Here is a 12,570-nt window from a genome sequence, read left to right on the forward strand (position 1 = left end):
ATAGAAAAAAAAATACACAAGCGAGAATGAGACATGATGTTTTTTGACAAGTTTGGTCCATCAGCCTTACATCCTCACGACATTGACTATGGGTGCTCTTCACTGTAAAACAGCAGTTACATCGGCATTCGGATGCTATCGCGTCCTCATCGCTGTCGGAACCAACCACCAACACATCTCATCAGATACACCAAGGGTTGTCTCATATTTATGACCCCTAGGATACAGTGTTCGACTCCCAACTCTATCATAATCCCTAATACAACTCAAGTTGTAGCGTAACCAAATTGCACACGTATTCCATACATATCTAACAATATTGAGTTTCAGCCGTAGTCTTTGTACTTGCTGTAGTCATGATTCCGTGTTTGTGCTAGTGGAGTATGAATGGTGTATCTTTCGGGAATTACGGGATTAGTTAGTTCAAGCTGAGTTGGTTAAGTAGATAACACTTGGTTTTACTTGGGTTTGGAGACCAAGTGGGTTGGGTTGGTTCTAACCCAGTTCCAAGGGTTGGGTTGGACCATTTCATGTTTGGCTTGAGGGGGTGGAGCCATTCCAATTTTCTATTTGGTAGGGTTAGGATGGATGCTATCTTAACCCCATTAGCTGCTACCAGCCGTGGGACCCAACTGTCAGCCACTCAACCAGCTTCTTCTGCCTCCAGACCACCAGATCCCCCATTCGCCCTGCTGCCCAGCGTTGCGGCCCGCGGCACCGCGCCCCAACCACGATGAAGGAAGCCACGCGGGCTAGCACCCACGCCGCGCTCCTACCCCCAGATCTCGTTCCACGCTCGTGCCACCGGCCCCGCGAGCGACCTCCGCCCCGGCACCGGCGAGCTTCGCCCCAGCCGTGCCGCGAGCCGCCGGCGGGCGAGCTCCGCCCGGGCACTGCCGCGCGAGCGATCTCCGCCCTAGCTGTGGGACCCAAGTACCGACGGGCGAGCTCCGCCCCAGCCCTGCTGCGAGTCGACGGCAGCCCCGACGGAGGAAAGCCACGCTACCTAGCACCGCGCCGCCCCGCGCTTGCTCACACGACCCAGTGCAGCGCCCACCCGCTCGGCACCTACGCGGAGAGAGGAAGAAGACGGAGGCAAACAGCGTTCAACTGTGTTCGCCCGGTCCGCTCCGCATCTTATGTGAATATGCTCCTCCGGGTGTGACCCAGTTCAACCCGACCCCAAACCAAACGCCTCTAAAACTAGCCGCTGCACAACATTTCGCTTAAATCAGTTTTTTCCCCAGTGTATACATACAGTTACTCAGTTATTGAATTTGGTCACGTCGATGATTCTGTAATATTGTCAACTAAAATTACAACGACTTTGCTATATCACCATAAATGGAAGAAATTTGACAAGAAAAGAATGAACACCAATATACACAGCTGCAATGACCACAAATGCCAGCGGCAACAAGACGAAGAGGATGCCAGGTTTCTTGCTCCACCGCCCCATGACCGCCAACCCAAACGGATAGAGGAGCGCCATGATCCACACGTTGAAGAGAATACCCAGCGCCGCATGCCTCTTCTGCACCGCAGACCACGCTCCGTTGTACACGACCGCTTCGCCCAGAGCCACGCCGATGGCCAAGACATTGGAGAACAGCACCACCGCCGGCGGGATCAGCATGGGCACCCACCGCATCTCGTACATGTCGGCGTACCTGTCGTCGTCGTCGTCGTCAGCTGCCGTCGTCGTCGTCTGCTTCGAGGTGACCCTGAAGTGGATGCCCTTCCCTATGGGCTTCACCACCATGTGCAGCACCGCCGTCGGGTACGCGCTCATGGAGGCGATCATGAAGAACTGCTCGTTGCGCCACCAGTCGTTCCACGTGATCCCTGCCCACTTTATCTCGAAGACGCCGATGGTGTGGATTAGCCCGACGACGATGACGAGGTACAGCACGTAGCTAGTGAACGGCCTCTGGATGATGATTTCAGCCGGGATCAGCCACATCACCGGACAGAAGGCGTAGAGCAGGACGAAGACGGACGTGACCGGGTAGATGGTGAAGTTCAGGTACGCCGCCCGCTGCAGGAGGTGCAGCCGGCGGCCGGAGAGCAACGGGTTGTAAGGGGAGAAGAACACCTCCATGGATCCACCGGACCACCGGACAATCTGGTAGAGGCGCTCGGTGAGGTTGATGGGTGCAGTGCCTTGGAAGGCCTCGCGCTCCATGCTGCAGTACATGGAGCGCCACCCTTGCCCGTGGATGCGATAGCCGGTCACGATGTCCTCGGTTGCAATGTTGTATATGTACCCAACGCTGCTGCCCCAGTCCGTCCCTTGGTCGTACGACGACGACACGACCATGGTCATCTCGGCGAGGAACGCCTCGTCTAGCTCAGGAGGCACGATGCGGCGCTCCTGCTTCAGAGCTGCCAAGACCGAGTTCAAGAAGAGCACGGAGTTACCGAACTTGTTAGTGTCAACCGTGACGCCGTGCTCCTCGTCGGATCTCGAGCGAGGCGGTTCGACGCCGTAGAGCGCGAGGCGGCGGAACATGCAGCCGGTGCCGAGGTACGTCGGACCCTGGAGGCCGTTGAGGGCGTACATGGCGCCGTCGAAGAAGACCCTGTTGTGGTTGCCGTACCGGTCCGTGGGGTCGACGTTCTCGAACCGCTGCGGGAACTGGACGAAGCCGGTGCCGTCGCCCTCCCTCGCGTCCAGCATGAAGCACATAGCCGCTCGCAGGGCCTGCGAGTTGTTGATGTAGTGGTCGCAGTCGAAGTTGATGGTGAAGGGCGCGTTGGAGAGCAGCGCCGACACGCGCAGCTGCGCGTTCAGGTTGCCCGCCTTCTTGTTGTGCTCGCGGCCCGGGCTCTTCTCGCGGGACACGTACACGACCATCGGGAGCCGAGTGTCGACCCCGTCAAAGTTGATGGGGTTGATGTTGTTGCCGCCCTCTGCTGGAGGAGGCTCACAGACACAGCTCGGGTGGTTCTGCACAATCTGTCACAGTCACAGTCACAGAGCAAGAAAAACACAGATTACCATTTAGGAATGATTAGCTATGTCATACCCTAGACTAGAGTGAACCAACCTTGCAATTGGTCATACATACATACCTTGACAATGCCAGCATGGTCTCCTTTCCTGTGGTTTTCTGCTGGCTCAATCCAAGTGCCTGGCCACTGCGTGCCATTAGCCATCGTCGCATGTGCAGCCCCTTCCTTTGCTTTCATGCTGTTATACACATCTGACCTCTCCTTGATGGTGCTAGGGAGCATCTCCAGCCTCGCCTTCAGCTCCTCGTACTCCCTCTGCACATGCCTGTAGTCGTTCATGAACTCACCCGGCGGCGACCTCCCGTTGTAGATCATCCCCTCCAGCTGGAAGTAGCTCTCCGGCGCTCTCGGCTCGACGGAGTGCTTCCGGCAGAAGGGCACCCACAGGGCGGCGAAGCTCGCGGCCTCGACCAGCGCCTCGTACAGGACCAGCGCGCCGCTGTCGTCGGTCAGGTAGCACGTGAGCCGGTCCACGGGGTAGTCGGTGGCCAGGATGGAGAGCACGCAGTTCATGGTGTACAGCACCGGCTCGCTCACGGGGTCGGCGGTGGTGACGAAGACGTCGATGCCGGGGAGGATGGAGCCGCCGTCGGGGAGGTCGTCGTAGTGCTGCCGGAGCGCGGCCAGGTCGGGTGTCCGTTTGATGGGGCTGAACTTTGGGAGCTGGTAGAGCAGCCACGACAGGGCGAACCACACGTCGCCGACGACGGAGGTCACCCAGAACCACATGACGTCGGAGTTGTTGTGCTTGATGCGCCATGCGATGAATAGGATGACGGCGACGAGGCGCACCAGAATCAGTACCCTGTTTGTCACAAGTGGAAAGTAGCATGCGTAAGGGTACTGGTTCCTGAAAGATGCTGGTTTCGTACAGCTATGGGTTCTAGAAAGCTGTTTTCACTTTTTTTTGAGCATATGTTAGTAAGATACCATTCTCAGAAAAAGGAAATTGTATGGACTACAATCTGCACGTTTTCGTTTTTAAGATGAAATGCAGAATCAGATTCAACTGTAGTGCTCTGCTTTTCAGTAAAGGCATGAGGCTTTGCAGACAGAATTATTTCAGCAAATTCCCATGCCCCCTCCGCACCCCCACAGGCCCACACTCACAAACGACCTTGGTGATATTTCATTGATTGCATACTCTTTGCCTCAGTTCATTTTTTAACTAATGCCTAAGTTCAGTATCATCCAGATCATTTGGACAACCTTTACTCTTTCAAACTCTGTTTCAATGCTTTTTTTTGTCTTTTTAAGGCAGGGCAAGAGAATTGCCATGACTTTTATTAGATGAGAGAAAAGGGGAAACAAAAGGAGGGCAAGATACAACACCACCAAATGGCTCGGCCCCGACTACCATCCAACAAAAAGACTCAACCAAAAACTGCCCCCACCACCAACGAAATAAAAACACACACAACAACGACAACAAAAACTAAGAAGAGCTAGCTTCCGATCACATCACAAAGAGCTAGCCATCGATATCATCTTTCATAAGCTAAGACGACTATTTAGGATGGCTGCAAATCCTTATGTTTGGAATGTTCTTTGGTTTCTTTCTTTCCTTCTAAATGTTCCACCACACAAAAGTTCGAATCCCGTAAAGAAAACATTTTGAGTTTTGCCAAATTTGGCTCGGCACTATTTCAACGTTTTGAACATATAATTCATTACGACAGGAGTGGAGTCTGGATTTGGACATAGCAGGGCCATTCAAGCTTTTTTTTAACGTAAAGGGCCGTTCGAGGTAGCAACAATCATACATGATGAAGTACATACATGGAAATGGTATAGATAATAAGCAAATAAACATTTACTTTGATGGTAAAAATTAAAAAAACTGAAAATTACAAACAAAATGGGGACAAAATTTAATTATCCCTAAGTCTCTAACATCCCCACCAAATCTATTTAATTCTTAGGCAAAAAATAATAATGGTAATAAAAAGAACAAAGGAGATGAGAAAGATAACAGGAAGACTAATCCTAAATAATACAAATAATGTCGTTGAAGATCAATACGGTTGGAGAACGAACAAGCAAAGCACTAATTACATTTGCTAACTAGCTAACTAGAATTATATCGTACAGAGAACAAAAGGAATAATACAAAAGATAATAAAAAGACCAATCCTACGTTATATGGATACCATTACAAACTATTACCAAGGAAGAACAAACAATGGAAACACTAATTAGCATTATTAATTAGCTAATTGAAAATTAACTAAAGAAGAGCAAATAATTAAAACACTAGTTTTGCATTATTAACTAGCTAATTAAAAATTAACTGAGTAAGGGCAAACAATTAAAATAATAATTAGCATTGTTAAGTAACTATAATTAAAAATTAACTAAGTAATGAGGGGTGCACTGCAACCTTCAGCTCCACACCCCACCCCAAAGTCCCAAACTGCATTATCCATGTTTTGCCTCCCGAACTGAATGCAAGCCATTGATGTAGCTTATAAACATCCGGTTGTCTGAAGGAAAATAAACATCCGGTTGTTGTCTAGCTTTTCCCTTGATTTACACTATTATTATTATCAATCTATACTCAAACCATCTAAGCTCTAAGGCATCATTCAACTTTTGTGTGCAACTGTGCAAGCAGCACGCACCTGTACGGGTAGAGGAGGGCCGCCATGACCTTCTTGTTAGAGAAGAGAAGCGGCCGGTCGCCGCCGCCGCTCTCCACGTCCGCCACGGCCGGCTGGTGGTGGACGTCCACCCAATACCCGTCCTTGGCCTTCACGGCGTCCTTCTCCTTGTTGGCCCTGCTCCCGCCGCCGTGCGTACAATTGGCCACGACCACCGCAGCCAGTGCTCCGTCGTGAAACCCGCCGTTGTCGCCGTTCGCGAGCAGCAGCGGCTCTCTGAGGCCGGCGGCGGCGTCGTGCTCGCTAGCAGCACCGCCGGCGCCGGGCACCGGCGAGGACGACATGGCATGCACAAAGGTACGGCTTGAGAGCCTCGCGATTGATTGGCCAACAAGGCTGTGTCACTAGGCACACACAGATTAATTGCTTACGTGGAGCGTGAGGACTGTGCGGCACGCACAGCCTAGAGGAGGGCCCGGTACACTACAGCATGCCACGGGGGCATATATATACATACAAATTTCTACAGCTCGGCTGTCACGAGTGCAAAGAGGTTGTGATACTTAACATATATATCTCTTCTACAACTAAAAAGAACAAAGTGTGGACATCTTTTGGTGCGATATTTGTTTTGGTTCGTCCGTCTACCCACCCCGTACGATACCCCGCGCGATAGAAAAAGAAAATGTCATCCCTACGATCCCCGCCTGCTTTGAATAAAACAAATCGATCACCTGAGACCACATGCATGGAAGGAAACAATAATCATACATGGAAGGAAACAATCATGCATGGAAGAAAACAATCATGCATGGAAGAAAACAATAATCATGCATGGAAGGAAACAATCATGCATGGAAGAAAACAATAATCATGCATGGAAGAAAACAATCATGCATGGAAGGAAACAATAATCATTTACTCTTTTTTTAAATAGTGAACTTTATTTCGGAGCCCTTCATACAGTTTAATAATGGCTGGGGAGCTAGGCTTGCGAAAACTTACTCTTAATTGGGTTACGAGCTAGGAATGAAGCACTTCAATGGGTGTCTTGGTTGAGTTCTACAATTGCCAAAAATTGATGGTGCTGATAAGATTGACAATCGTGTAACTCTGTAGTACATTTCTTTTTTTTTTCAAAAAAAGAGAACAAATGCTACTTATGGTCGAATCCATGTTCTTTTTGTTGTTTTGATTTGATGCCCACAGCCCACATGTTAACTTTCAGATGTGTTTGTAAAGAATTAAAAGGAGTTGGCCTAATGCCAATTTTTCTTGTCGTCTTTTTCATTCTTTATATTTATACTAGGTAGCGTGTCCGTGCGTTGCTATGGGATAACTAACTAAGTTATACTAAAAACACACGGATCACACGATAAGATAACAATACTGTAAAAATTAAATACTAACGTCAAAGTGATATTTAATCCAAAAAGTAAAGTTTATGAATTTAACACAGTCACGGAGTGCGCGGCGTCGCAGGCTCACAAACTCTACTTTATAGACATTTTCAGTGATGCGACTAAGATAATGTTTTATATTAGCAGAAAAAAATCTCCGATATCTATTTCTTTCATTGTAATCCATTTATCTGGACAATGTTTGAGGTGAGGGCACAGTTACAATTTTTAGTAGCTTTGCGATATTGTCCAAAGCTATGAGATAATTGATGTCTTGCAATGATCATTTCATTAATTTAGTTTTCTATCTATGTTTAATTGTTTATTCAGTCTATTTTATAGGCACGCCGGTAGATAATGGATGACAAAATTCAAGCATCTATAATTTATCTCTTTGACTTTGAGCATGAGTTTTATTTTTATTTTTTAATTGATATATTGTCCTTTTGTTTTTACCGTAGCGTTAGCACGGGTATGCATGAAAAACGAAGATGTCTTTACACTGCAGAAATCTTTCAAGAAGATCATGCATAGATTATTCTTGTATTGAATATTATATATATACAATCACCTAAATATTCTAATTAAACTACTAAAATTTTAAATTAGGATACGAGGTAAGATATGTAAACAGATATTTCAAAACTACCTGTAGAGTCCAAAGAACTTAATAAATAAATTCTTCTAGAGACAATGCAAATTCTCTCTAATCTTTCATTTGGTGTAGTTATTGTTATCATAGTACCCGCATGTATTCATGGGAAATAAATCGTGGACAAAACGTGGACACTTTTTGGTGCGACTATTCTAACATGGGTCCATCGTCCTGCCAATATCCTTGAGGCAGATCACATAAAGAATGAGAGTCCCTCTATGAGATTGCTCACAAGAGACTCAAACTTATATCTGATCATGATAATATTGAATTGCTTTAAATCAAAAGCATCGGCAATGATAAACTGAGGACATAGGTTTTAGTATGCATAGTGGAGAAAAACACAACCTTGGTCTTCTCAACAGTTTTTCTAAGCCTTTGCAGTGCTAACTTGTCCTTACTCAGATAGTCAAGAGGTGCACTATAAAACTATGCACCACTAAGAAAATTGTCACCATTGGTTGTCTTGACCTGAAAAATGTGTCGAAATTAAGAATTACAACACCTAATTCAATATCTTAGAACAGACACTCAAGTGGATACTTTATTCTACTAATATATGTCTGTGTGGAATAGTTCTAAAGCCACACATATTTATACGGTGAGTATAACATACATTGTTTTAAAATTTTATGATAGATTTTTTAAGACACGCAGTATTATCCATGTGACAGGCACTAATATTTATATATATACTCGAACCTGTGTGTACAGGATTATATGGAGATGCAACGGAACTTATTCATGGATTTATTGGCGCATAAAAGAAATGGATATCGGAGATTTCTTTCTATCGATATAAAATATTATCTTAGCCATATCACGAAAAAGTCTATATAGTAGAGTTTGTGAGCCTACGACGTCCGCGCTCTCCGTGACTATGTTAATTTCATGAACTTTGCTTTTTGAATTAAATGTCACTTCAACATCGGTATTTAATTTAATAGTATTGTTATCTTATCATACGATCCGTGTGTTTTTAGTACAAAAGATTTAGTTATCCCGTAGCAACGCACGGGCACGCTACCTAGTAATAATATAAAATATATGGTGGCAACAAAGGCATGGCGACGCCCATTTATCAGTGCGGAGGCTCCAACAAGCAGGAGCATAGAAAGGACCCCAAGCCGTCCGCGGACGACACCGAGGGGAAGGACGGCGACTTTCCGACGCTTTATGGCTACCTCATGATCTTCAGAGGGTCGGCGGCCTATGACTCCAAGCGTCGCCAGAAGCTCGCACACCGCGAGGTCTATACGGCCGAGCCGGACGCGCTTACCTTCTGGAGTCCGCCATAACCTTTGATCGAACCGACCACCCGGAGAGCATCCCACAACCTAGGGAGATATCCGCTCAGTGGTCGACCCGATCATCCGCACGAAGCGGCTCACCAAGGTACTGATGGATGAAGGCAGCGGCCTCAACATCATGTACGCCAAAACGCTCAACGCCATGGGCATCGACCGATCACTGCATCCTATCAACCAGAGCGCCTTTCCACGGCATCGTGCCTAGGAAAGCAGGCCATGCTACTTAGGCAGATCGATCTGCCTATCACCTTTGGGGATCCAACCAATTACTAGGACGGAGACCCTTACCTTCGAGGTGGTCGGGTTCCACAGGAACCTACCACACCATTTTGGGACGTCCATGCTACACGAAGTTTATGGCCGTCCCCAACTACACCTATCTGAAGCTGAAGATGTCAGGACCGTGCCGGGTCATCACCATCGGCACCTCCTTCCAGCGCGCCTACGAGTGCGAGGTCGAGTGCTGCGAACATGCCACGGCAATCATCACCTCCATGGAGCTTGCGGCTATCAGGAAGGAGGTCACTGAAGAAGCACCCGACCCCAAATGATCGGCTGGGTCTTTTGAGCCTGTAGAGGGTGCCAAGGAGGTCCTCATAGACCTCAGCGGCTCCAAGGGCAAAGTGGTGCACATTGGCACCACACTTTCCTCCGCGCCAATAGAGACATCTTTGTACATGGAAACCCTCAAACATGCCAGGCATTCCAAGAGAAGTCGCAGAGCATGCATTGAAGATCAGGCCAGGCTCCATGCCGGTGAAGCAGTGCCTGCGTCGCTTCGACGAGGAGAAGCGTAGGGCCATCAGTGAGGAGATTGCGAAGCTTTTGGCGGCTAGGTTCATCAAGGAAGTATACCACCTCGAGTGGCTAGCCAATCACATTCTGGTATGAAAAAGAGTGGGAAATGGAGAATGTGTGTCGACTACATGGGTCTCAACAAAGCATTTCCAAAGGATCTGTTTCCTTTGCCACACATAGACCAAGTAGTCAACTCAACCTCAGGGTGCGAAACCCTTTGCTTTCTTAATGCATACTCTAGGGTACCATCAAATCAGTGATGAAAGAGTCCGACCAGCTTGCGACATCTTTCATTACCCCATTCGGACCATTCTGCTACGTCACGATGTCGTTTGGTCTAAAAACACGAGGGCTACGTACCAGCATTGTATGCTCAAATGTTTCGGGGTACTTCATCAGGCGAACCATTGAGGACTACTTGGATGACATCGTGGTCAAGTCCAATTGGGCTGACTAGGTCGTAGCCGACCAAGAGCAGACCTTCGTGAAACTTCGAGCAAACAACAATAAGCTGCAACCTCGAGAAGTGCGTTTTAGGGTCCCAAGGGGTATGATGCTGGGTTTTATCATCTCCGAGTGTGGCATCAAAGCCAACCCAGAGAAGATCTCGGCCATGATAAGGATGAGCCCAATTCAGAACATAAAGGGGGTACAGCGAGTTATAGGGTGCCTCGCCATGCTCAGCCACTTTATCTCGTGCCTCGGTGAATGAGGTCTCCCCCTCTATCGGCTCCTAAAGAAGGCCGACCGTTTCGAATGGATGCCCGAGGCCTAGGAGGCACTCAACATGGTCAAGTAGCTTCTAACGATGGCCCCGATCCTGGTCCCTCCGACCGACGATGAATCGCTTCTACTCTACATTGCGACCACCATGAAAGTGGTCAGCGCTGTCCTGGTGGTGGAGCGAGAAGAAGAGGGACACGCCCTCAAATTGTAGCATCCCATGTACGTCATTAGCGAGGTATTGTCCGATTCTAAGACTCACTACCCCCAAATATAAAAACTCATGTACGTCATCCTCATCACCAAGAGGAAGTTACATCACTACTTTGAGTCGCATCCGGTGATGGTCATGACGTCCTTCCCTCTCAGGCGAGGTCGTCCAAAACCAGGATTCCATAGGAAGAATTATGAATTGGGCACTCGAGCTGATGGGTCAAGGCATTTCGTATGCCCCTTGGACGACCATCAAGTACCAAGTGTTGGCTGATTTTTTTGTAGAGTGGACCGAGGTCCAAATGCCACCAGCAGCCGTCGACCAAGAGTACTAGATGATGTACTTCAATGGATCGCTGATGAAGAAAGGTGCCAGTGCAGGGCTGGTCTTTGTTTTGCCCCTCGGGGTATGCATGAGGTACATGGTTCACATCCATTTCTCCTCCTTCAACAATGTGGCCAAGTATGAGGCACTCATCAACGACCTACGCATCACCGTTGAGCTGGGTATCCGACGGCTCAACATTCGGGGTGACTCCCAGCTAGTCATCGACCAAGTCATGAAGGAATCAAGCTGCCACAACGCCAACATGGCTGCATAATGCCAAGAGGTCCGCTAGCTGGAGGACAAGTTCAACGGTCTCGAGCTCAATCATATCCCAAGGCGTCTCAATGAGGCGGCTAACGCGGTGGTGAAAACAGCGTCCGACCGAGAGCTGGTGCCTGACGGGTGTCTTCGCCAGCGATCAGTATAAGCCCTTGGTTGGCTATGAGGAGCCAGAACAAGCCGATGATGGGCCGCCTGCCTTGGACTCGGGGGCTAACCAGTTGTCGGCTCCATCCGACCACGAAGTCATGGAGCTTGACAAAGATCCAGGGACAGAGCCCAACCCTCTGGCCGACTAGAGGATGCCTTACCTCGACTATCTCCTCCATGAGGCGCTGCCGAAGGACAAAACGGAGGCTCGACGGCTAGCGCATTGCGCCAAGTCCTTTGTCCTTATTAAGGGCAAGCTCTACAAGCGAAGCCACGGTGGGATCCTGTAGCGCTGCATCCCCATCGAACAAGGGATGTAGTTGCTGAGCGACATCCATGGTGGGGTCTGTGGTCACCATGCCATGCCTAGAACCCTAGTCAGAAACATGTTTTCCACAAGGCTTCTACTGGCCGACCACTGTAGCCGACGCTGAACATATCGTGCGCACCTCCGAAGGGTGTCAATACTATGCTCGGCAGACCCACCTACCACCCCTAAGCACTCCAAATAATCCCCATCACATGGCCGTTCACGGTCTGGGGGCTCGATCTGGTCGGACCTCTCAAGAGGGCGCCCGGGGGCTATACGCACTTGCTCATCACCATAGACAAGTTTACAAAGTGGATAGAGGCTCGACCAATCTCCGTGATCAAGTCCGAGCAAGCCATGCTGTTCTTCCTCGACATCGTCCATCGCTTTGGGGTCCTGAACTCTATCATCATGGACAACGGCACGCAGTTCACCGAAAAGAAGTTCCTCCGATTCTGTGGCAAATTCCACATCCGCATCGATTGGGCTGCCGTGGTGCACCCCCGCACAAACGGGCAGGTCGAGTGTGCAAACGGTATGGTCCTACAAGGCCTCAAGCCTAGGATCTTCCACCGGTTGAACAAGTTTGACGAATGATGGGTCGCGGAGCTTCCCACGGTGCTCTAGAGCCTGAGGACAACCCCAAGCTGAGCCACCGGCTACACACCATTCTTTATGGTCTACGGTTCCGAGGCTATCCTCCTGACCGACCTCGATTATGGAGCGCCGAGGGTCAGGGCATACGATGAACAGGGAGCCGAGGCATCCCTCAAGGATGCCGTGGACCAG

General features: G+C 48.9%; 1 protein-coding gene across 1 annotated transcript; it reads right to left on the bottom strand.

Moving 5' to 3' along the window:
* Positions 1-1,231: 1,231 nt before the first annotated feature.
* LOC136552505 (probable mixed-linked glucan synthase 3) lies at positions 1,232-6,086 on the bottom strand. The gene is made up of 3 exons (XM_066544080.1): positions 5,637-6,086; positions 3,076-3,820; positions 1,232-2,959 (listed from the first exon to the last, which is right to left on the bottom strand). Exons 1-3 carry the CDS (start codon positions 5,957-5,959, stop codon positions 1,331-1,333), a joined length of 2,697 nt encoding a protein of 898 aa, XP_066400177.1. The 5' UTR covers positions 5,960-6,086; the 3' UTR covers positions 1,232-1,330.
* Positions 6,087-12,570: the final 6,484 nt, after the last annotated feature.

Source organism: Miscanthus floridulus, chromosome 4 (assembly GCF_019320115.1).
Source record: "Miscanthus floridulus cultivar M001 chromosome 4, ASM1932011v1, whole genome shotgun sequence".
Classification (NCBI taxonomy): Eukaryota; Viridiplantae; Streptophyta; class Magnoliopsida; order Poales; family Poaceae; genus Miscanthus; species Miscanthus floridulus.